This window comes from Ylistrum balloti, unplaced genomic scaffold, assembly GCF_031769215.1.
Source record: "Ylistrum balloti isolate Yb309-2 unplaced genomic scaffold, AGI_CSIRO_Ybal_v1 Utg370196, whole genome shotgun sequence".
Lineage (NCBI taxonomy): Eukaryota > Metazoa > Mollusca > Bivalvia > Pectinida > Pectinidae > Ylistrum > Ylistrum balloti.
The window spans coordinates 155,839-182,346 of record NW_026782173.1 but is presented as its reverse complement, the minus strand read 5'-3'; the positions used below and the strand labels follow the sequence as shown (position 1 = coordinate 182,346).

The window sequence follows — 26,508 nt, the reverse complement described above, 5'->3', positions numbered from 1 at the left end:
ACAAATAGCTTTTTTTGTTAAAACAGCAATATTAGATTATTTTTCAACACAAAATATACCTTGAAAATTGGCATTCGTCTAGGCCAAGTCTAGCCTTGCTCTATTCATGATAGATCCAAGAACATGGCAATATGTTATGTATGTATAGTGGGTCTGTTATAAACTACTGTGGAAAACTATAAACTTTTCAACAGACAGAATGTTTCGGTCGACACAAAAAAAACAGGTTATAAGCTGAGAATGATTGCAGCATTGTAGTGCGACATGTATTAAGGCAATGTCAGACTCAGCTCCCAGTATGTGTTGAATGCAAAACAGTCAGCAGTTAATCCTAATAAAATGAAGTGGTAGTTTAACTATCTATATAATTATACAGAAATGAGGCTGGATTAACCCTATTTTTGCATATAACACACTGCTTGACCCTGGCAAGGCCCAGAAAGAAATATCTTAATTCTAAAATCACACATTTTTGTGTTCTTATTTTGGTATACAAAACATTGCCTTCTCTCAATTTACCTATAAACAAGTCTGATGTCTGGATGTTGTTACTTGGCCTAAATAGGCCATTTCATTTTCACAGTTCAAGGAAAAAGACTGGAAAAAAGGTCATGATCTTCCTATTTTTTATTACACAATATCTGTAGTGATGAACATTTATCCTAATTATGAAGCTTTCATTTGAAACACTTGAAGTATGTATTTTGGTATGTCAAGGTGAATAGTCAAACAGAGGTCAGCATTCCTGTTTTAGTTGTAGACTTTCCTTACATAATACTTGTATTTGCAACAGATTCTTATGATAGGCTTAGTGAAGGGTCAAATAGAGGGTGAATTTCATATTTCAGTACGAATAGTAGCACATTCTTATGTCAGGTCATAGTGAAAGGTCAAATAGAGGGTGAATTTCACATTTCAGTACAAATAGTAGCACATTCTTATGATAGGTCAAAGTGAAAGGTCAAATAGAGGGTGAATTTCACATTTCAGTACAAATAGTAGCACATTCTTATGATAGGTCAAAGTGAAAGATCAAAAAGAGGTTGCTAAGTCCATTTTTAAAGTACACAGTATTGCGAATTTCCCTGTCAACAGAGATTTAAACTGCAGTGAGCTGCTCATCCATTTGACTCATCGAGTAATCAAATAACCCATGCTTTTTCCTCAAGACAGCTTGCTTTAGAACACCTTAAGGTTTATCACTATTCAGTGCTATCAACTCAGATATTGATAGTCACCTAGACTCTTGTCGCCATGTACACCTTCACATGCCATGATTAAACATCTGATTGAGTGAGACAAGGATTCTAGACATGGTGTAATGAGGGAGGACAGAGAGACTTATCTTGCATAAGATAGGTAGTTTTCAGTTTGGATAATCTTAAATCTATAATTTAATTGTTAGTTCAATTTGTTCTGAATAAGTAGATATTTTCTGTTCATAAGCAATCCCTGCTGGAGCTCGCTTAAGTCGGCACCATGAAGAAGTAAGATACATTCAAGTCCATGTAAAAAATTTTGGAAATCAGAATTTATCTCGTTTGTAAGAGATTCTATAACACTAGATCAAGATACATTGAACTGTAGGTCAATATACAGTGTGTAAAATTGTTGCTACACACGTTCTTGTGAGAAAACGGCAGCCCATGTAACTTTAACAGGTCATTGCAAAATCAGGACTATTCCCAAAACAAGAAGTATCCTTAATCATTTATCTTACGATTTGGAGCTTTTTGGCAAGGGTTTTTATTTTTTTTTTTTTTCAAGGTGTGATTAGAACATGATGTAGCAAAACAAAGACAGCATGCTACTTTTGATAGGTTTCCTACATGCTAGAACAGTGTTAGATTTCTTTCTCTTCTTAAACAACAATGGAAAGCACCACACTTGTTACAATAAGAGAATCATGCATGTAAAATTTAGGAAGAGATGCTTAGAGATTTGAACTAGAAAATGACCTAAGTCTGTCCATCCTGGAATAATGAACCATTCATAATGTTATTAGCAGCCAATACTGTGAGCTGCAGCTTCAAAAATTAAGAAGAGGTGTAATAAAGATGTAATGAATTAAGTACTGTATATATTTACTAATATACAGTGGTTTATTTATTTGTATATCTGATTATACTCTAAGTTTTAGTGAAAAACAAATCTGGAAAATGACCTGGTAAAGGTTGTTTGGCACATGACCCTTGTTTTAGCCGGTCATGACCAGACATTTCACTCTGAGAGGTCGGCAATACTCAGTACATTGCACATTCTCCTGATCTACCTGTACATCTGGGCAAAATGCCCATTCTGGAAAGATATGCTAGGAAACCTTATGTTGCTTAAGAAGTAATGACAAAAATGGTCAAAAAACACTACCTGGAAGAATTTAAGCTGATCATCGTGTTCCTTGCGCCTGTGATCATTGTAACGTTTCTGGAATCTCGCATCCCATACAGCCTGTTTTTCATCTTCCTTCATCTTCTTTTCGGACATTGTCGAGGCCAGTTGGTTGATCCTCCTAGCATTGTGGGCCTGTAACATACAGAGACATATCTTGCAGTGTTATAGACCTGCTCAGTCATACAGGTTCTGGTTATAATTATCATTGAGCATATCATACACATTAAGTGTAGAACTCAAAATTCCTGTAAAAATTAAGACAACAAATACCCTAATGACACACTTTCTCCATGTGTTTGTTTAGCTTATATATATTAAGAACTTGAAATTCTTTTTAAACTAAAATTAATTTATCTTAAAATATTTTGGTGTCTTATTTTTATAGCACAAGTAACCTAACAACTACATTAGACTGCCATATAGAAGAATTTTATTATTGTTCAGCAACTTCTTCAGTTTTCAGTAAGAACCTATCATTTCTATATGCTTAAACAGTATTTCCAGTCCAAAGTCTCCCTCTAATATTGGTGACAAACACTAGCACACTCCGACCCCCTTTCTTTCGATAACTGATAATTAAGACATGTTACTTAGAGAATTACAAGATTTCTATCCCTTTGTTGACAATATATAGGTGTTGGTTTAATCCTGGGTAGTTGATCATATCTGTGTAACTTAGCGAGCATGAACATGAGTGAGTCTTTAGATCCTTGCTGACTACACTGACAGGACACCGAGCCCTTCCTGTCTTCTCTCTACCACCCAGATAATACACTGCAGTTTTAAATAAAAACAAAAAGTTTAAAATTTAATCAAGTAATGTGTGTATACCTTGAAAAGCTGTTATAGCCCCGGAGAGCTGTAAATCTCTTCCTTCCTCCCATTACACCCAGAAGACTAATTTATTAAAGCAGTTATCATGTTATCCATCAAACACTGTTGATACAGGCACATGGGACACAAAATCAACTCTCAACATTAAAGCACGCAGCACTAGATGTTGACATTCATTCAGCTAAGTAAATCATTAGTTTTGGATAACATGTAATTTGAGGTTGTAACTTTCTCATCTATTTTCAATTTTCTTCAAATTAAGGCCAGCTGATTACTCTCAGTATGAATGACCACCAAGATTTCATTAGAATTTATGGTGGTGGCTAAGATTAAATGTTACCAGTGTAAAAGAATGACTGGGTTTTTGACAAATAAGTGTAGCTATGCAGATCTGGTATGTATATGCAGACCAAAGAATGCTTCACAAACTTAACACTCACTTACTATATAATTAGGGATGAAAAATTTCAATTCAATGGATGTGAATTTGCTGTTGACGAGACCTACATATCATTTACAATCACCCTATATTTTCTTTTCAATATAGAAGCTCTCAGAATAACAAACTTGTATTTAATGGCGTTCACCTGTGTAGAAATGTCCTGTACCACACATCCTGTAAATCTGTGTCATACACCTGTACATTTCACAACTTACGATAAAATTACAATATGCTATCATGTTTAACACATTTTAATGTTATCTAAACTGGTACAATTTTTTAATGCAGTGAATAAATATCAACTGTCTTTAATTAACTTTAAATAAGTCCTTAACATTGTCTTATAACAATATCAACTACAAAATTCAGCTGACTGCAATACAACCTTGTAACATTTCCTTGAATTACAACATTACCTCTTGTAACTTCCAACATTACCTCTTGTAACTTCCTACATTACCTCTTGTAACTTCCTACATTACCTCTTGTAACTTCCTACATTACCTTTTGTAACTTCCAACATTACCTCTTGTATCTTCCTACATTACCTTGAATCACAATATTACCTTCTGTAACTTCTAACCTTACCAAATTACCAAACAGCCATGCAATATCTTCTAACCTTACCTAATTACCAAACAGCCATGCAATAACTTCTAACCTTACCTAATTACAATACAGCCATGCAATAACTTCTAACCTTACCTAATTACAATACAGCCATGCAATATCTTCTAACCTTACCTAATTACAATACAGCCATGCAATATCTTCTAACCTTACCTAATTACCAAACAGCCATGCAATATCTTCTAACCTTACCTAATTACAATACAGCCATGCAATATCTTCTAACCTTACCTAATTACAATACAGCCATGCAATAACTTCTAACCTTACCTAATTACAAAACAGCCATGCAATAACTTCTAACCTTACCAAATTACCAAACAGCCATGCAATAACTTCTAACCTTACCTAATTACAAAACAGCCATGCAATAACTTCTAACCTTACCTAATTACCAAACAGCCATGCAATATCTTCTAACCTTACCTAATTACAATACAGCCATGCAATAACTTCTAACCTTACCTAATTACCAAACAGCCATGCAATAACTTCTAACCTTACCTAATTACCAAACAGCCATGCAATAACTTCTAACCTTACCTAATTACAATACAGCCATGCAATATCTTCTAACCTTACCTAATTACAATACAGCCATGCAATAACTTCTAACCTTACCTAATTACCAAACAGCCATGCAATATCTTCTAACCTTACCTAATTACAATACAGCCATGCAATAACTTCTAACCTTACCTAATTACCAAACAGCCATGCAATAACTTCTAACCTTACCTAATTACCAAACAGCCATGCAATATCTTCTAACCTTACCTAATTACCAAACAGCCATGCAATAACTTCTAACCTTTCCTAATTACCAAACAGCCATGCAATAACTTCTAACCTTACCTAATTACCAAACAGCCATGCAATAACTTCTAACCTTTCCTAATTACAATATATGTACTACCTTCAACTTCTTTGCTTTGCCCGATTACAATACAGCTATGAGAACATAAACAGTGGAGCAAAACAAATAAATCTGTTTACATTTATTTATTCTACTGTGAGGTTTCAGAACCCTGTCTTGGAATTTTCTTTTTTGGAAGTATGTCGTAGATTATCAACAACTGATCAAATAGAGCTATTTTTCAATTATTATTATTATTAATTCTAATACAGAAATGGTTTCTAGTTAGGAAAGTTAAATTATTCAAAAAAACTGATTCCTGTTTCAGATAATGTTGTCGTAAACTTGCTACACCACTCAGTGGTTGATAGGGCAATAGGGACATGTCCTCACTTGTAACTGTAATGAGGGCACTTGTTAAAATTGTAACCTCTCTCTTACACAATCCACACGTCTTTCATTCCATGGAGGAAATGATGGTGTCAGCTGATAAAATTCTGACAAGGCATCTCTTAGAAGATTCAGGAAGCAATCCTAGCGAAAACCTGTCTTCACAGTGTCAACATGCATAACAATGAAATATTCATGAAAACTTTTGACATGAATGTTAATATTGGAAAATATGCCATCTGTGATGTGAAATTTTTGACATCAATGAAAACTGTTCTTTACATGCTGTGATAAAAACATTACCACTAAAACCAGGTCAACATGTGTCAAGATTTTCAACAAATAATCAAGAAATAATTTTAATAATAAAATCTCTTGTGTAAAAGAGGAGGGGGAGAGGAATTGGTGTAGAGGGTGTGAAAGTTGGGAAACAATAAAGTATGGGGTTGTGGGGAACTGGTGTGTGGAGGGTAGAGGAATTAGAATGAAACAATGTGGGACTGTGGGGAATGGTGTGTGGAGGGTAGAAGAATTATGATAAAACAGTATGGGACTGTGGGAAATAGGTTTGTGGAGGGTAGAGGAATTAGAATGAAACAGTATGGGACTGTGGAAAATGGTGTGTGGAGGGTAGAGGAATTATGATAAAACAGTATGGGACTGTGGGAAATGGTGTGTGGAGGGTAGAAGAATTATGATAAAACAGTATGGGACTGTGGGGAACTGGTGTGTGGAGGGTATAAGAATTATGATAAAACAGTATAGGACTGTGGGAAATGGTGTGTGGAGGGTAGAGGAATTATGATAAAACAGTATAGGACTGTGGGAAATGGTATGTGGAGGGTATAAGAATTATGATAAAACAGTATAGGACTGTGGGAAATGGTGTGTGGAGGGTAGAGGAATTAGAATGAAACAGTATGGGACTGTGGGAAATTGGTGTGTGGAGGGTAGAGGAATTAGAATGAAACAGTATGGGACTGTGGGAAATTGGTGTGTGGAGGGTAGAGAAATTAGAATGAAACAGTATGGGACTGTGGGGAACTGGTGTGTGGAGGGTAGAGAAATTAGAACGAAACAGTATGGGACTGTGGGGAACTGGTGGGTGGAGGGTAGAGAAATTAGAATAAAACATTATGGGACTATGGGGAACTGGTGTGTGGAGGGTAGAGAAATTAGAATGAAACAGTATGGGACTGTGGGGAACTGGTGTGTGGAGGGTAGAGAAATTAGATTAAAAAAGAAACAGTATGGGACTGTGGGGAACTGGTGTGTGGAGGGTAGAGGAATTAGAATGAAACATTATGGGACTGTGGGGAACTGGTGTGTGGAGGGTAGAGAAATTAGAATGAAACAGTATGGGACTGTGGGGAACTGGTGTGTGGAGGGTAGAGAAATTAGAAAGAAACAGTATGGGACTGTGGGGAACTGGTGTGTGGAGGGTAGAGGAATTAGAATGAAACATTATGGGACTGTGGGGAACTGGTGTGTGGAGGGTAGAGAAATTAGAATGAAACAGTATGGGACTGTGGGGAACTGGTGTGTGGAGGGTAGAGAAATTAGAACGAAACAGTATGGGACTGTGGGGAACTGGTGTGTGGAGGGTAGAGGAATTAGAATGAAACAGTACGGGACTGTGGGGAACTGGTGTGTGGAGGGTAGATGAATCAGAATTAAACAGTATGGGACTGTGGGGAACTGGTGTGTGGAGGGTAGAGGAATTAGAATGAAACAGTGTGGGACTGTGGGAAATTGATGTAGAAGGTGGGTAAATGATAAAATGTAGGATGATTGGGAAAAACATGGTGAATACATTAGGGCATCAGTTGTGCTTTAGACTGAGGATAGGTGAAGGTAGGATCAAATAAAATTCCTGGGATTTTAATGAATACAGATAATTGTACTGTTACACACAATTTCATTACTTGTATTACAAATTTCCCTGACAGCCAAATGCCTATGAGTATCTTAGGGGACATGATTACTGTATTAGAATTTATGACAAGCTTACAGTTAGAGTTGCATGCAACACTCATCCTCTGAGCTCAGGTCAATGTTGCTTTGATAACAATGAACAGATGTCTCATTTTAACAACTGACAGTCTTCCTTCCAAAAAGCAGTGTCTTGACAGGGGGCATGCAATAGCCAGAAAATAACACAAAAAAATTATATGCACTCCCTTGTGCTTAATATTGTATGAAGTTTCAATCAAGTTTGTCATCCCTAACTCAATTAAGTGATTATCTGGAAAACAAAGTAAAACACAGAGAGAACTCAACTTAATGTCTGACATTTAAGGTAAATTTAACCATTCTAGTTAGATTGTTCAGAGTTTTCCATAATTTTGTTAGTAGTAGACTGTGTAGTGAAAGTAGGAGACTGGCCTGCCGTGTGCGTGTAGTCATGTACAGAACATCATTACGGAACTGGATTGGTGTAGGCGGCCAAATGATCAAAGTAGCCGGTCAAATTGGCCGGCGATCGGCTTTTATGGAAAACCCTGATTGTCAGTATATGAAAATATGTAAAATTTGACCTTGACCTGTTGACACAGTGACCTTGAACATTGGTAGGTTGACTACAGGTGTTATTCTGACAAACTTTGCTTCCCACACCTTTGATGCAGGGGCCTACAAATGGTGATAAATGTCTGTTGTAGTATATGACCTTCACAGCCTTCATAGTAAGTAACAGTAACCTTCGTAGCCAGCCATTTGACCCCAAACTAAATCTCACTATATATTTCTACATGAGCTAACATTTCAAGAAGTTTCAACCAAATCCATCAATCCTGTCTTATCATCTGGAAAATAAAATTTGTCAAAAACTATCTATTTTTAGCAACAGTGACCTTCATAGTTGACATTTTGACTCCAAACTCAATCCAACTCTGTATTACTTCATAAGCTAACATTGTACAAAGTTTCAATGAAATAAATCAATCCTTTCTGAAGTTATCATCTGGAAAACCAATATTTAACAGAAAAATCTGTATTTAGCAACAGTGACCTTAGAAGTAGACCTTTCAACACCAAACTCCACCTCATTTTGTATTACCTCATAACCTAAAACTCAATGAAGTTTCATATCTATCTTTCCTCAAGTTATCGTCTGGAAACCAACATACGGACAAACGGACGGCAGTACAGACACTATAGTCCCCTGCGATTTCACTGGCAGGGGACTAAAACACCAGAAAAAAATTTAAAAATCTGCTTCACATATTATATTTCCATTTTTTATGTACAGCTGTCCAAAAATGACTGTTACCTGACCCAAAAGATATGTAGGACACAGAAATTTTACTCATTATAAAAAGGTAGGAATTCCTTATAAAACTGTCAATGAACAGTGAAAATTGAGACAACTTATTTACTAAACTTCAATTAAAGTCAATTAAAATTGCATGACAAAGTGTAATTCTTGGTAAAATTGTGTTGGGATTGATAAACAACAGAGTCAATTTGTGGTATATGAGGCAGTGTGTGAATATAATGTAATGACAGTGCAGAAATCACTGCAATGATATTTTGTCATTCAAACAAATGGTAAGGGGTGGGGGAAGAGATGAAAGAAACACAAATACTGCAACATTTACAAATCTGACATTGAGGTACAATTTATGTCAAACATAACTTAGCTGTGCAGTGAATTAATGAGATATTTCAGGTGTCGATCGGGATTTAACTGTATAGCTCAGGACAGGTACATTTGTGCACAACAGATATATCAATAACACCTTCACTAAGACTTATATTTATTGGGATTCTCAGCGTACCCAGGCTAAAATGAACTTTGCTTTAAGCACATTTTCAACTCGCTCTCTCTTTTTTTTCTAATCTACTTATAAAATCACTCCATTTCATCTAATAAACAGCTGGTTTTATGACAAAAAAATTATCTTTAATACATATTTAAATATTCTTATTTAATGACTTAAACAAAATTATCTAAGGATTTACCTTGGAGTTCATTCATGTTGGAGACAATCCTAATATCATTGTTTTCTTTAACAGACTTTACTTGGAGAAATCATACATGGCCTTTCCAGCCAATTAAAAGTATTGTTATAAACATCAACATAATTTTCAGCCAATGGAAATGTATGTTTTAAGCAGTATCAAATTAAAACTAATTCTAACGTTACATGTAAACAATACTATCCCATAATTATAACAATATCTTTCAAAATTTTAAACACTCCTTGATACACTGTCGGCATCAAAACAACATCTGAGGACAGATTTTAAACAATTTGAAATTTGACAAATTAATTACATAATTTTATGTAATCAATGCACGACAGACGCACTTTACTGTCAGTGCTGGTTTTCTGCAGTTTTTTTTAAGTCAATGAGGTAGAATCATCAAGGTTGATTTTTATTCCGTACCCCTTGGGAGATCACAAATACAAACATTATTAAATACCAGGAAAGTTGAATTTGTTTCATTCACAAACAATATTATGAAATGTTTGATTTTAATTATGGTCAACAATAAATTTTGACATGTTTCTTTTATCATGGTTAGCTAAATTTATATACATGATGGATATTAAAATGTAAACATGCAACACAAATTAAATGTGGACATATGCAAAACATATGTACAGCTTCTTTTTTTTTTAAACTTAATTTTGTGAATCAGTGACGCTAATATATTTTAAGTGGAACCATTAACAGCCTATAAGTGTATATACTTAATAGCTCAAAGGAACTGAGAGCTATTCAATGAGTTAATGTCATAGGTTTATTCAGCTATGTTAATTACCTTTATTAAGTCTTCATAAGTAGCTATTAAGAAAAACATGGGATAAACTGATTCTAAAAATATCTTAATGTTGAAACCAAGTACTGCTGTATGACATCATGTCCTCTTGAAACACTTATTAACTGTTCAAAAAAACCTTGTCAAATTTACTAAGAATGTTTCTGATCAAGGCTTAGAGCACCGTCTAACTGTGATAAGCTACAAGGAAACACCTTACACTGTCACACCGGCTGGTTGTCTGTGTATATTGTACTCAACTCCTTCTTTGTAACTTGAACACTGTGTCAACTGCACAGCAGGGGAAGAGCGAAAGAGAAGATTCTTTCTCAACGTAATTGCTTCTCGTGTAGCCAACAAATTTAACAATTCTGTTGAAAATCTACCCGCTCAAATTTCACTATAACAAATATGTCTAAACCTCCCCCGTTTGAGTTCCCTGGGTACAGGATAGTGAGTTCTCTCAGCCTCATATATGGCCCAGCAAACAAAATTTTATGGTTTTTGAATTATTAAATCGTTTACAAGACCAAAATAGTATTCCTGATCAATTTATTGGAACTATTTTTCTGCATCACTTAAAAGCAGAGACCAAAGTCAGTGATTTTATTATAAATTTGTAAAAAAAACCCAGAAAACTGAATAATTTCTTTGTATAACAGAAATATAATAATATTTGATTTTCAAATATTTCAAAATTACTATTCAATATTTATTCAAGATTTAGAAAAAAGTCAGAGCTGGAAAATTAATAAACGAATGATAAATGACTGAAAACTTATTCAAAAATATGAATATAAAACACCATAATTTGGTGAGTAGATCAAAGACATTTGATTGGAAACTAAATATTTTTTGGTTTTCCTAACACAGGTGTGCTAGCTTGATTACAGAGTTCACATGAAAAAAACATAAGCATTTAGTAGATTCGATTGATCTGTGTCGTTTTTGTAACAAATGTATAGTTTTCTGTGCCAGTGACAACCAAGCTCCGGCTTGATAAGACAGGCAAGCTTCACATTCACTCTTTTATGACAACAATCACCTGAACTTGGCCTAAACCTACGCAACACCTGCAGGCAAACCAACACAAATTGGTACCGCATATCTTTAGTTATAATTACAGCAAAAATCAAAGAAGACTTCAAATTTGATACCATCTTGTTTAATTTTTCCACATTTTAATGAAAGTTTTTTTCTTTCTTTTTAAGTTTTTATGTATATATGTAAAATTCAAATAAAACCAATATAACATAACTTTAGAGAGTAAATTCTTACACAGAATGTATTTTAGGGTAGATGGGACAGATAATAAAAAACAAGAATATGTTTTGCTATAGGCAAGCTATATAGTACATTTGCGAATAAAGATGTTAATGTAAGGGGGATCAAGGAGGTTTAAAAAGAGCAGAAAATAGGCAGCAAAACTATGTACCTTTACCTGGAATGCATGAGACAATGAAACAGAGAGAGGGCGACTTAAGGATGGGGGAAGGGCAGTGACAAAGTTTACTGTAGGATAGAGAAGAAACAATGTTTACTGAAGGATGGGGAGGAGTAGAAACAATGTTTACTGAAGGATGGGGAGGAGTGGAAACAATGTTTACTGAAGGATGGGGAGGAGTAGAAACAATGTTTACTGAAGGATGGGGAGGAGTGGAAACAATGTTTACTGTAGGATGGGGAGGAGTGGAAACAATGTTTACTGAAGGATGGGGAGGATGGGGAGGAGTGGAAACAATGTTTACTGAAGGATGGGGAGGAGTAGAAACAATGTTTACTGTAGGATGGGGAGGAGTGGAAACAATGTTTACTGAAGGATGGGGAGGAGTGGAAACAATGTTTACTGTAGGATGGGGAGGATTGGAAACAATGTTTACTGTAGGATGGGGAGGAGTAGAAACAATGTTTACTGAAGGATGGGGAGGAGTGGAAACAATGTTTACTGAAGGATGGGGAGGAGTGGAAACAATGTTTACTGTAGGATGGGGAGGAGGAAACAATGTTTACTGAAGGATGGGGAGGAGTGGAAACAATGTTTACTGTAGGATGGAGGAGAGGAAACAATGTTTACTGAAGGATGGGGAGGAGTGGAAACAATGAAAACAATGTTTACTGAAGGATGGGGAGGAGTGGAAACAATGTTTACTGTAGGATGGGGAGGAGTGGAAACAATGTTTACTGAAGGATGGGGAGGAGTGGAAACAATGAAAACAATGTTTACTGAAGGATGGGGAGGAGTGGAAACAATGTTTACTGAAGGATGGGGAGGAGTGGAAACAATGTTTACTGTAGGATGGGGAGGAGTGGAAACAATGTTTACTGAAGGATGGGGAGGAGTGGAAACAATGTTTACTGAAGGATGGGGAGGAGTGGAAACAATGTTTACTGAAGGATGGGGAGGAAAAACAATGTTTACTGAAGGATGGGGAGGAGGAGTGGAAACAATGTTTACTGAAGGATGGGGAGGAGTGGAAACAATGTTTACTGAAGGATGGGATGGGGAGGAGTGGAAACAATGTTTACTGTAGGATGGGGAGGAGTACAAACAATCTTAACTGAAGAATGGGGAGGAGTGGAAACAATGTTTACTGAAGGATGGGGAGGAGTGGAAACAATGTTTACTGAAGGATGGGGAGGAGTGGAAACAATGTTTACTGAAGGATGGGGAGGAGTGGAAACAATGTTTACTGAAGGATGGGGAGGACTGTAATGTTTACTGAAGGATGGGGAGGAGTGGAAACACTGTTTACTGTCGGATGGTGTTGTGGTTACAATGTTTACTGTTGGTTGGGGAGGAGTGGAAACAATGTTTACTGTAGGATGGAGGAGTGGAAACAATGTTAACTGAAGGATGGGGAGGAGTGGAAACAATGTTTACTGAAGGATGGGGAGGAGTGGAAACAATGTTTACTGAAGGATGGGGAGGAGTGGAAACAATGTTTACTGTAGGATGGGGAGGATTGGAAACAATGTTTACTGAAGGATGGGGAGGAGTGGAAACAATGTTTACTGAAGGATGGGGAGGATGGGGAGGAGGAGTGGAAACAATGTTTACTGAAGGATGGGGAGGAGTGGAAACAATGTTTACTGTAGGAGTGGAAGGATGGGGAGGAGTGGAAACAATGTTTACTGAAGGATGGGGAGGAGTGGAAACAATGTTTACTGAAGGATGGGGAGGAGTGGAAACAATGTTTACTGTAGGATGGAGGAGTGGAAACAATGTTTACTGAAGGATGGGGAGGAGTGGAAACAATGTTTACTGTAGGATGGGGAGGAGTGGAAACAATGTTTACTGAAGGATGGGGAGGAGTAGAAACAATGTTTACTGAAGGATGGGGAGGAGTGGAAACAATGTTTACTGAAGGATGGGGAGGAGTGGAAACAATGTTTACTGTAGGATGGGGAGGAGTGGAAACAATGTTTACTGTAGGATGGGGAGGAGTGGAAACAATGTTTACTGAAGGATGGGGAGGAGTGGAAACAATGTTTACTGTAGGATGGGGAGGATTGGAAACAATGTTTACTGTAGGATGGGGAGGAGTAGAAACAATGTTTACTGAAGGATGGAGGAGTGAAAACAATGTTTACTGAAGGATGGGGAGGAGTGGAAACAATGTTTACTGTAGGATGGGGAGGAATGGAAACAATGTTTAATGAAGGATGGGGAGGAGTAGAAACAAGGTTTACTGAAGGATGGAGGAGTGAAAACAATGTTTACTGAAGGATGGGGAGGATTGGAAACAATGTTTACTGAAGGATGGGGAGGAGTGGAAACAATGTTTACTGTAGGATGGGGAGGAGTGGAAACAATGTTTACTGAAGGATGGGGAGGAGTGGAAACAATGTTTACTGTAGGATGGGGAGGAGTGGAAACAATGTTTACTGAAGGATGGGGAGGAGTGGAAACAATGTTTACTGTAGGATGGGGAGGAGTGGAAACAATGTTTACTGTAGGATGGGGAGGAGTGGAAACAATGTTTACTGTAGGATGGGGAGGAGTGGAAACAATGTTTACTGTAGGATGGAGGAGTGGAAACAATGTTTACTGAAGGATGGGGAGGAGTGGAAACAATGTTTACTGAAGGATGGGGAGGAGTAGAAACAATGTTTACTGAAGGATGGGGAGGAGTAGAAACAATGTTTACTGAAGGATGGGGGAGGGGCAAAAATAATGTTTACTGAAGAATAGGAGAGGGGCAGTGATAACTTTTACTGATTGATGGAGAGGAGTGGAAACAATGTTTACTGAGGGATTGGGGAGGGACTGTCACAACTTTACTGAAGGATGGGGGAGGGACTGTGACAACTTTACTGAAGGATGGGGGAGGGGCTGTGACAACTTTACTGAAGGATGGGAGAGGGGCTGTGACAACTTTACTGAAGGATGGGGGATGAGCTGTGACAACTTTATTGAAGGATGGGGGAGGGGCTGTGACAACTTTATTGAAGGATGAGGGAGGGGCTGTGACAACTTTATTGAAGGATAGAGGAGGAGCTGTGACAACTTTACTGAAGGATAGGGAGGAGTGGAAATAATGTTTACAGAGTTATAGGGGAGAGGCAGAAACAATTTTGACTAAGGAAGAGGGAGGGGCAATGCCAAAGTTTACTGAAGGTTGGGTGGAGGAACGGAAACAATGCTTCCTGAAGGATGGGGCAGGGGGAAGAAACAATTTTTACTTAATGATGGAGGAAGGGCAGTGACAAAGTACAATTCACTGAAGGATTGAAGGGGTGGTAATAATGTTTTTTGAACGGAAAGCAGGCAATGAGTGGTCAGGTGGTGCAGTGGAAACGCATTCGCCTTTCACCTAACCGGCAGGGGTTCGATTCCTGGAATGAATGTGAAAAGGGTATGGGGTCATCTGCCTGACCATGTGGATTTTCTCTGGGTACTCCGGTTTAATCCCACAGTAAGACCCCTAGCATGCTTCCATCTGGGCCAACAAGAGTGATGAGTATAAGTTGGAAAAACTTGTTTTGCAATTGTTGTAAAATAAATTGTAATAGGGTCATATTTTGTATATTGGTAGTGATTCCTGTAGTATCTATATTTTATATTGTAGTTTAGGTGGTTATGTATATGTGTGTGAATTATTTATTATTGCGAATACATTGTTAGTATCACGTTTTACCTGTACGCGTAACATTTATACGTATTGGCGAGCGCGTCCCTTTGTGTAGTGTATATGTATGTACTTGTGTACGTGATTAGTGTTCACTGACCGACTGGACACAAGACATTTGATGGACTTAGACAAAGTTGTTTGATGTTCAAATGTCAGGTTCCTTGGGTTTTGTCTTTATGGTAAGTTTTCTCGAACTTTCTTTCTTTCTAGTTAAAGTATTTCTTCTAATATATTTTCCCTGTGAGTGATGAGTGTTTGTATGAACAATATAATTGTTGCAATAATGTTTTAACTGTAACGTTCAGGGTAATATTTGGAATCAACGATGTATATGTATTATAATATTCGTAAATCCTATACTTTACAAATGTATAAGCGTTATGCATTTCTTGCTTGAAATATTCTGTAAACTGAATAAGAGGTTATTTCTTATTTGTAGTTCTACTATAAATGACGGATGAGGTGATATTGTTGAGTGTTGCAAACTTATATATGACGTGTACGTTTGTGTGATTTTACTCTATTACTATTGGAATGGTCATGTTATAAAGTATTTTATTGGTTCTTATATCTTATTCAAATGTAGAAGTATTAATATTGTTTCACTCAGTGAAATGTAATGTGTTAATGAAAGAAGAGTATGAATTGTGGAATATGTAACAAGAGATTTGTGAAGTTGTGAGAGTATTTGATTATGTTTTATTGTATATTCCAGAATGTCAATTTTATATCGATCAATCGATTAAAGGTTGAACAAACCCAGCGTTATTGTTTATTTGGCACAACATCACCTGCTACAAAATAAATTTTATCACACTTGACAGTCACTGCTTTCTCCCCATGGTTAATAGTGTTCATTGTCTGATGATAACCAACAGTAAATGTTCTATACTGAGACATATAATGTGTGGATCTAGTGCACTCTTTCATTCAATTATGAATACTATCATAAAATATCACACCGAGATAAAGAGAGACAACTTGCATTATTGTAAAAACATACACATCCTGATAATATCAAAGAGTTTTCTCCCTTCACCCATATGATTTTAAAAACTGTTGTACAAGAATTCACCTTAATACCATTTCATGAGATATCAAAAAAACTAAATAATCATGAGGGTTATTGAAGAAGAAAAGTTCTATGACTATTAAAGTGTATTGATCACTTAAGTTAAAAAAACCAAAATAAAAAAAATAAAATGTCAATTTTTCAACGACAAGAAAGACAGAGTTATTTCCCCTTGCATTTTCAATAACATCCTCATACTTGCCAATGTTCCCAATTAAAGAGTGACTCTCTATTTTTTATCCTTAGATGAATCATTGATCAACAACATTTTTTTTAATAGCTTAAAAATTTTATTTAGTTTCCCAAATTTAAGGAAGTTTTTTCAAGTTGCTTTGAAATTTCAAACACACAGTCATCCCAATGGAAATTCTAGGCAGATCAAGTATGAAATGAATGGCTGACAATATCTCCATTGCTTATACATGTATGAACAAAAAACCAAGAGGAGACGACTCACTTACCTCAAGTTTCTGGTCAATTTGACGTGCTTTCATATCCAGATTAGCATGGAAGGCAGCCTCGTTTAGTTGTCGCTGTATGTTAGAATTATCATCTAGTCTAAACTGTGTGTCTGTTAAGTGTCTTTGTTCTGAAAGAGAGTAGAAAGTATTGCTAGAACACAAATGTATATATATCAGTGATGAAGTTCCCTTAATTCAACAGCATCACTCTTTTTATATTGTAGTCTATCTATTTCACTAATACAACATACTTGTTATAATACAGACCATTCTTTTTATATTGTAGTCTATCTATCTCACTATTACAACATACTTGCTATAATACAGACTCACCGTCTCTTTTCTTGATATCTAGGTGAGATTTAGTTAGGGACAGATCAGCACTCAACTTCCTTTTGTTCATTTCTGCTGCCTTTGTATCACCGTCACTTCTCCTGATGAAATAAACAATTATACACATTAATCTGTATTGTAACAGAAATTATATTATTTTAAACCATCATCTGCATCTCCATGTAAAGTATTGTTCATCAAGAAAACACCCCAGTATAACATAAATATAACAGTATAACTAACTTATTCATAAATAACAAGTCACCGTATTACAAATTTAATACTATATCTATATATCAATTATTCATATAACATTTCTAACCAAACTAATATTCTAATTTGTAAAAAGAAAAATACTTACATTAATTTATTTTTAACATTTTCTACACCTTGTAAATTTTCTTGTATCTTGTTTGTCTGATCCTTCTTTCGTTGCCTGAAATGGAAAGACAAACAAAGTTTAACTTTATTACTGCTAATTACAGGTGAATCATAAGATAGATAACAGAGATACTTTTCAAAAAATCTGGCAGAGGTTTGTTTACTTTAACAGTTTCAGTTAACATTTTCTTATTAGCATAGATAAAAATTTCAGATTATGTAAAACCTACTTGTTTGCATCAAATCTCATCACTCTGCCTTTTTGAGATTCCATGTTCAGACTAATGGTCAGCTCAGCCAGTTCATTCTGTAGCCTGAGCTGCTCATCCTGAAAGCATCAATGTAACATCATCGTTATCACAATAAACATTATTATACCTTAGGCCAATACAGCCTGTGTCACTCACTTGCTCCTATCTACCATCATACTTAGTCCCATTCATCAAAGGATGTTTGAAAAAAAATTGTGTAAGTATAACTTTATTGCATTAGAAGAAGATGGCTTTTTTCAAATTGATATCCATCTGCTCTACATGGCCAAGCCCCTCAGTCTTAAGTCCCTTTACACAAATTGGGTCCTTTCAAACAAAGACTGCTTGAGATCAAGGTTAAACAAAATTCTATCATTCCTAGAGACAAAAGAACAAATTTAAAAATTGGCTAATTTTCACTCATTGGAAACTTCAGAGGGGTCAGACCTATCTTTTATATAAAATTCAGTGTTTTTCCATAAGGATGCTGCAGACCAAATTTGGGCAAAATCTTGTCATTTTTTACAGAAGTATATCCCTAATTAGGCTTTGCTCCTCAACCCCAAGTGGGCTGAGACCCATCATTTATACAAAATTGGTTCCCTTTCTCTTAATGCTTCTGATCAATCTTGAACAAAATACCTTAATCCCAACATAGGAAAAAGGATATCAAAACTGCTTATTAATTTCCCAATATGAGCATCACTCCTCTGCCTCCAGGGGTGGGGTCTGACCCATTATTTATACAACATTAAGTTGCCTTTACCTAGGAACAGATTTAGACAAACCCCTATCATTTTTTTTTGAAAAAGAAGGATTTATAGCATTCACAAAATTCTCTCCAACTTGATCCCGTCCATCAGGCCCTGGTGCAGGGACAAGACCCACAGTTTAAACAAAATTAATTACAGTTCTCCAAAGGGTGCTGCTCACTAAATTTGGTCAAAATCACTTCAGTTGTTAATGAATCAAGTAGTAATTTGTAATGAAAAAAGGTGGCAGTTGGACCTAAGATGTCATGGTATAACATAAACACATTGGTCTTTTGGACTAAGTAAGCTAAAAATTCAACACCAGTATAAACATTGGCCATTCATGAGTCAATATTTCTGAAGAGAAAAATTTTGATATCAACTTTTCATTTCTGTTCTGAAATAACCAAATGACTGAATGCAGTATTCATTTCTAGAATGATGAACATGCCAATCAGATAATGAATATGAAACTTGATTGGCTGTTACTGGTAATATCAACTATTATTTTACATAGGTGATTTAATAACGTAAGGACAACATTTACAAAATCAGAAGACCTCTTTACCTCTTTCTGTCTCATTTTAGATTCGAATTCTTGATTCATTCTGAGCACCTCGATCCTCTTGAGTTCCATCTCACTCATTTTTGCACGGTACTGTCGGGAAAGGTCTGACCTTTAAAGTGGAGGCATACAAGTGATGGATCTTCATGTAATAAACTCCAGCATATACCAATTAAGATATACTACCATATTCTCAGAATTAAAATTTATAGAAACATCATTTCTGATCACAACATTTTAAAGATATTCAATCTGATTTATTTACTCTGTTTCTTTAAAAATCATCTTAAAATTATGATTTTTAGAATGTTGACTTTGAATGTTACTCTATAATATTATTATATCCAATATAAAAACAGTATATCCATCCTGCAATAAGTCATTGACTGGTAATAAGCCCACCTATGTACTGCTGTCAAATTATAAACCACAGTCCTATAATAAGCCTATGCATTTGTCTCTGAGTAAGAAATAACATGTTGGTTCCCTGGGCTTATTGTCCTGTTATAAGCCCATCCCTTTGACTCTGAGTAAGAAATAACATGTTGGTTCCCTGGGCTTATTGTCCTGTTATAAGCCCATCCCTTTGACTCTTAAGTAAGAAAAAAACATACTGGCTAATGAGCTTACTGCAGAATAAAGATGGTTATACACAATGTATCTAAATGGAGAAAATATCTTTAAATGTTTTCAATGGACATATTAATTCCGATACTTTTAAAAATATTAAAAATATAAATAATGATATTGGTATGAAATATCAACCTCACATCACAAATTTGTTGATATGCTTGTAAAAGACAACACATTTCCTCCACTGAAGTGATGCTCAACTTTATATATATATATAAGATGTAGAAATATCTAAAACAAATATGAAATTGCCAGACAGATGATAGAGTGATATTTTAATCTATTACTATAAATAGCAATGGCCTGTGTTAAAACTCTTCACTAAAGATGAAGATTACTCTAGGTAAAGGCTACACTATCAGTGCGATAATAATATAAAAAATATATATGTATCTTATTGTTATAAGAATGAGAAAGAGTATATAAGATGTGTGATTTATCTACGAAAATCTGAGATGTTATTATAAAAATCAAATATAAAGAAGACAGACTACACTATGATATAGAACTAGCCCTGAAAATATTTTATATGCAACAGGGAAAGTACTTTTAACATGAACAAAAATAAGAACAAAGAGAACAAGGAAGAAGGGGGGAGGGGGAGGGGGGGGGGCACACACATAAAAGTAATGTCTTCCACTACTTCATCTTTTAATTTTATAATTGGTCTAGTATGAACACTAACCGTTTAACCCTGACCTATGACCACTAAAATATAATCCGATGACAAAATTAATATCATGGCAGTATGGTATTGATATGAACTAAATCTGTTGAGTTAATAGGTAAATAATATATCTTGTATGCAATCTTTTTAAGTAACATCTCACTTTTAATCAATGAAGGACAGGAATTTTAAAAAATGACTACATCCAAGAAAAAGACCTCAAACAAAGCAGTTACACTGTCTGCCTGAGTAGGATTACTAAATCATATTTAAAAACAACTTTCAAAAAACTTAATAATTTAATCTTTGCTTATAACTCCAAATTCACCAAATCAATTTCAAACATTGAAAAAACAATAAAACAACAAAGCTACTGACTGAATGAAACATGTTTTGAGCAAATTTTATCCAATCAGATTGCTAATATTTGTTGAGTATGACAAAAGTTTGGTGAATTTCTCAACCAAACTTACTGCTGAAGTTCATTTTTTCTGCCCTGCCATTTTGTATTGTGTTCTGTAGAGATGGTATGTTGTATCCGCGTCTTTGTCAACTGAAATGGGAAACATCTCATTACTGACACTACCAAGATACTCCAGGAGGGAACATGGAATCCAACCTTATGGTCAACTGTTAAGTAACCACGCAAACTTAACTATCTATTCTATTGGTTAGGAATCAAGCAGTGCTGGTTAGTAAAGCAATCACAGGTGGATAAACAGGTACAATAGTCTTTGAACAATTCAAATACATACTTTCTGTAAGAGCAAGTATTTGTTTTCTTTTTTTTTACTATTCTCTTTTTTAAACATATTCCATAAATATCAGCTTTAAGCAGTTTTCTTTTTTTAATTTTGAACTCTCTTGAACGGAAGTCAAACAGAAAACAAACCCAGAAATGTTATGTTCAAACAGTCAGGTGAATTCTTCAAAACTACATGTACATGTACTTAATGTGTATGTTAATGGTTATAACTAAAATCTAGTCACCAGCAATCTTTGAGTTGTAGTACATTGATTCTTAACAGGATTATAAAAATATCAATACACATTTCGTCCCAAATTATCTACTGCATTTACAATACAAGAGAGAAATTTCTAGATCTTGATAATTTTATATTGTTATGTAATTAAAAACTGTGCATTTTCTCTTTGGCAGGCTACCATTAGTACTATTTTCATAAATGCAAGTACACATAAAGAAAATTTAGGGAATGAATTAGCATTCTGAGCAATTCTTTTATAAAACATTTTCTAATGTACACTGTATTATCAAAGATAATCATTCACTCTGTAAGTCATCAATTTGCCATAGCTCACATTCCACATGAAACTCTTAACTTTAAAATACAAAAATAAGTACAGGCAACATCAAGGTTTGCTGGTTTTAATCACAACTCTTGCCATGAAAAGTCAACAGAGATTTCTGTAAATCAAGATTCGGAGATCTGGACTTGGATTAAACAAATTACGTTTTACTTTTGTTTCTATAAAGTTTTTTTTCAAATCTAAAAATTGGACTTTTACAGAAATCTCTGATAAGAAATATATAAAATCACTAAAGAAGAAATACAATAGGTGTAGCAGGCCGCTGGCTTTAAGCACTTTCGGCCACCAAACTTACTCTCTAATGGCAATTTTTCTACCCTCTCTCTTAGCCTCCTGATCACTCAGGGCATTTTTTTCAATTCTCTGTTTTGTTAGCTGTAGAGAGAAAATTTATATTCTTTCCCAAGATTTTATAAAGATAAAATATTTACCTAATCTGAATACTTCAGTACATTATAAACAAAATAATAAGATTTTCAAAATGGTTACTTTAAGCCATGGATGTATTATTGCTCCATCTATATACTAATCAAGCATGTTAATATCAGATCAACTCATATCCATGCACATTTAGATAAGAATCAACATAACAGTATATACCTGGTAACAACAAGTCAATATAACCAACAATACAATATTACAATCTCCCCATCTCACAATATCAGATATTCTCCACCCAACAATACATATATCAGATACTTCAGATACTCCCCACCTCACAATATCAGATATTCTCAACCCAACAATACATGTATCAGATACTCCCCACCTCACAATATCAGATATTTTCCACACAACAATACATGTATCAGATACTCCCCTCCTCACAATATCAGATATTCTCAACCCAACAATACATGTATCAGATACTCCCCACCTCAAAATATCAGATATTTTCCACACAACAATACATGTATCAGATACTCCCCACCTCACAATGTATGTATAAGATACTCCCCACCTCACAATATCAGATATTCTCAACCCAACAATACATGTATCAGATACTCTGCACCTCACAATATCATATATTTTCCACACAACAATACATGTATCAGATACTCCCCGTCTCACAATATCAGATATTTTCCACCCAACAATACATGTATCAGATACTCCCCACCTCACAATATCAGATACTCTCCATTCCACAATAATAGAGACTATTCACAATATGTGTATCAGGCACTCTTCATCCCTCAATATTGTATACTCTCCACTCCATAAAACCATACTCATCAATTCACAATATCAGATACCTCCCCAAACGAACAATATCAGGTAGGTAATCTCTAATCCCACAATATCAGATATGTACTCTCTAATCCCACAATATCAGAAAGGTACTCTCTAATCCCACAATATCAGAAAGGTACTCCCTAATCCCACAATATCAGACAGGTACTCCCTAATCCCACAATATCAGATATGTACTCTCTAATCCCACAATATCAGATAGGTACTCCCTAATCCCACAATATCAGATAGGTACTCCCTAATCCCACAATATCAGATAGGTACTCTCTAATCCCACAATATCAGATAGGTACTCTCTAATCCCACAATATCAGACAGGTACTCTCTAATCCCACAATATCAGACAGGTACTCTCTAATCCCACAATAAGATAGGTACTCCCTAGGTCTCTAGGTACTCTCCCACAATATCAGAATCTCCACAATATCAGACAGGTACTCTCTAATCCCACAATATCAGATATGTACTCTCTAATCCCACAATATCAGATATGTACTCTCTAATCCCACAATATCAGACAGGTACTCTCTAATCCCACAATATCAGATAGGTACTCTCTAATCCCACAATATCAGACAGGTACTCTCTAATCCCACAATATCAGATAGGTACTCTCTAATCCCACAATAACAGGAAGGTACTCCCTAATCCCACAATATCAGACAGGTACTCCCTAATCCCACAATATCAGATAGGTACTCTCTAATCCCACAATATCAGATAGGTACTCCCTAATCCCACAATATCAGATAGGTACTCCCTAATCCCACAATATCAGATAGGTACTCTCTAATCCCACAATATCAGACAGGTACTCTCTAATCCCACAATATCAGATAGGTACTCTCTAATCCCACAATATCAGATAGGTACTCCCTAATCCCACAATATCAGATAGGTACTCCCTAATCCCACAATATCAGATACACTTCATCCCACAATATGTAGTACTTCACATTCAACAACATCTGATATTTGCTACCCCCACAATATCTTATTCCTCTGCCCAACATGACTCCACAATATCATACACCCTCCTACCTCCTCCTTTTTATGAACAAAGTCCCGCCTGATCTTGGTGTAGACCTCCAGTCCCTGATTCAGCTTCTTTTCCTCTTGCATCCTCTTTTTGTTAATCGCTGTGGAAATCAGAAGAATTGTCGATGAGGGTGATGTGATTAACCAATGTAATCATCCAAATTTAAAATAAATCCATATTGAAATCTGTTACATGTATCTGCAAACTCACTTTGGAGCAAATCATGATTTTTTGAAAATAACAGTTGATGAAGTAACGTCACTGTGTGTTGGACCAAAGTAGTGACTATATATTGGACCTAAAGAACTGTCTTTTGGGACAAAACTGGAAGAAAACCTTTGTAGGTCAGAGAGACAACATATGTTTCCTTGTCAAGATACCCTTACATTGTATTAATGCAGATATTCACGAGCAGCACTTCCTTCCTTACTACCATCCACTTGTATAGGAATGATCATAAGTACTCTTCACTTTTGCCAAAAAGTCTTTCTCCTAATACTGGTATGATGTAAAATATGATCCTGATGAATGTCTTTCCAGATAACAGTGGTTAATTTACATAGCAGTAATCATGAACTCCTGCCAAACGGGATTGATAAAAAACAATAGCCCAAATGTGATTGATGAAATGACCAGTTAGAATTATATATCAAGTAGAAACATTACAGGTATATAAATTAGTATGTTGTATGTAAGTTTGAACATTTTATCTCTTCTTGAACTAGTCGGGCTATCTGAAACAAATTTGGTTCTGGCACATACTTCTTTAACAATTTTGTGGTAAATAACTGAAGGTGCTAAAATACATTCTGAAATGATGGAAACCCATTTCATCAGTCATTTTGCATTGATCACATCTCAGTTCAATGTAAAATGTTAGCAACTGAAGCCTACATTTAGAAATTGGTACAAAAGACATACTGTGAAATCACATATATTTATGGGGATCAATTTTTGTGGATTTTCAAAAAAAATGATGCTTCATGGATATTCAATTTGTGGATAGTTATAGCTCAATTAATCAACTTGTACTTATTTCATCATTTTGTGGACATATTAATTCATGGATTTAGAGCACACACAAAATTAACAAAAATAAAACCCTAACGAAAAATTAATGATATTCAGAATAAAGTCTGCTATGTAGAATAAAAGGGACAATAACTATTGTGTCCGAGTCACCACTAACCATTCTCAAAGTCGCGGAGAGTGTGTCGAACTGCACGCTGATTCTTGATAATATCGCCTTCTACACGTTTTAATTCTCTCTCCTCTTGTTTGTGTTGCCACATGTGATCCTACAGATAATCCAAACATATGTAAGTGTTGTGTTAGTCTGAACACAAAGTAATCACTGAATGATTCCTGAGTTATAATCAGAAGTTTCTGTAAAATGTTTCAATACTAGAGACATAACATCATGGCAGCACATATCTCAAACTTTCCACTAAAAATTTCACAAAATACAATATTTTATTTTTTTTATAATTTTTCACTTGTCTTTCCAAAATTCATAGATTAAGTGGAGTTTTAAAGATTTTACAAAATAACATATCTAGATTTACACCACCAGTTGATAGTATGTTCAAAATTGTGTTACACATAAATATAACATTTAAAACAATCTTGATGATTTTGCAATAACCCAATTTCACAAAACCTGTATAACCAACAAAACCACAAAAATAATACAAACTAGGAAAATTGGAAATGTGCAATGTTTGTGACAGTAACTACAGGATGTGGTAAACTCAAAATTATGACATGAAATAAAATATCCATGAAACAAGTGAAATTCGGAGTCTAACCCCAAAATATCCATATACCATGAAAAGGGAAGTTTGAAGTACAGAAATGTAATAGTTAGACATGAAGAGGTGATAGTTATCAAATTGTACACCAGATTAAGAAAAATATCTGATACAAAACAATACACTTGATTATAAATGACTGCTTATATATAAGTTTGTCTAAACTCAAATATGTAATGGAATGTTGGACATTTGATACCATAGTGCAATGTTTAAAACTGCAAGTCCACAATATTCAAGAAAATATTATTTCTTCATCTTTTTTCTTCTTTTCATGAACAGAATATGAAGAACATGAACACGTCATATGGAAAGGTTAGATAAACCAAAGAAATGAACATTATTGAAAAAACACCATTATCAAAATTCTCAATCTGAAACATCCAATGAGGACTAAACTAAACGTTTTTTATAATAGATATAAAGAAATGATAATGCTAAATTGTGTATGACACTCTACAACACTATGTATCTAGATACAAGAATGTCTCCTCAATAAAGTTTATTCAAAATT

General features: G+C 35.2%; 1 protein-coding gene across 1 annotated transcript in view; it reads right to left on the bottom strand.

The window, feature by feature from the left end:
• Positions 1-26,508, bottom strand: part of LOC132551430 (trichohyalin-like) — a 59,652-nt gene that overhangs the window by 28,486 nt on the left and 4,658 nt on the right. Inside the window, exons 4-12 of the mRNA XM_060215567.1 lie at positions 25,373-25,481; positions 24,186-24,283; positions 22,183-22,262; positions 19,262-19,370; positions 17,921-18,018; positions 17,671-17,745; positions 17,310-17,410; positions 16,977-17,104; positions 2,368-2,523 (exon numbers count right to left, since the gene is read on the bottom strand). Coding sequence (XP_060071550.1) covers positions 2,368-2,523; positions 16,977-17,104; positions 17,310-17,410; positions 17,671-17,745; positions 17,921-18,018; positions 19,262-19,370; positions 22,183-22,262; positions 24,186-24,283; positions 25,373-25,481 — 954 coding nt within the window. The remainder of the gene's footprint in view (positions 1-2,367; positions 2,524-16,976; positions 17,105-17,309; positions 17,411-17,670; positions 17,746-17,920; positions 18,019-19,261; positions 19,371-22,182; positions 22,263-24,185; positions 24,284-25,372; positions 25,482-26,508) is intronic.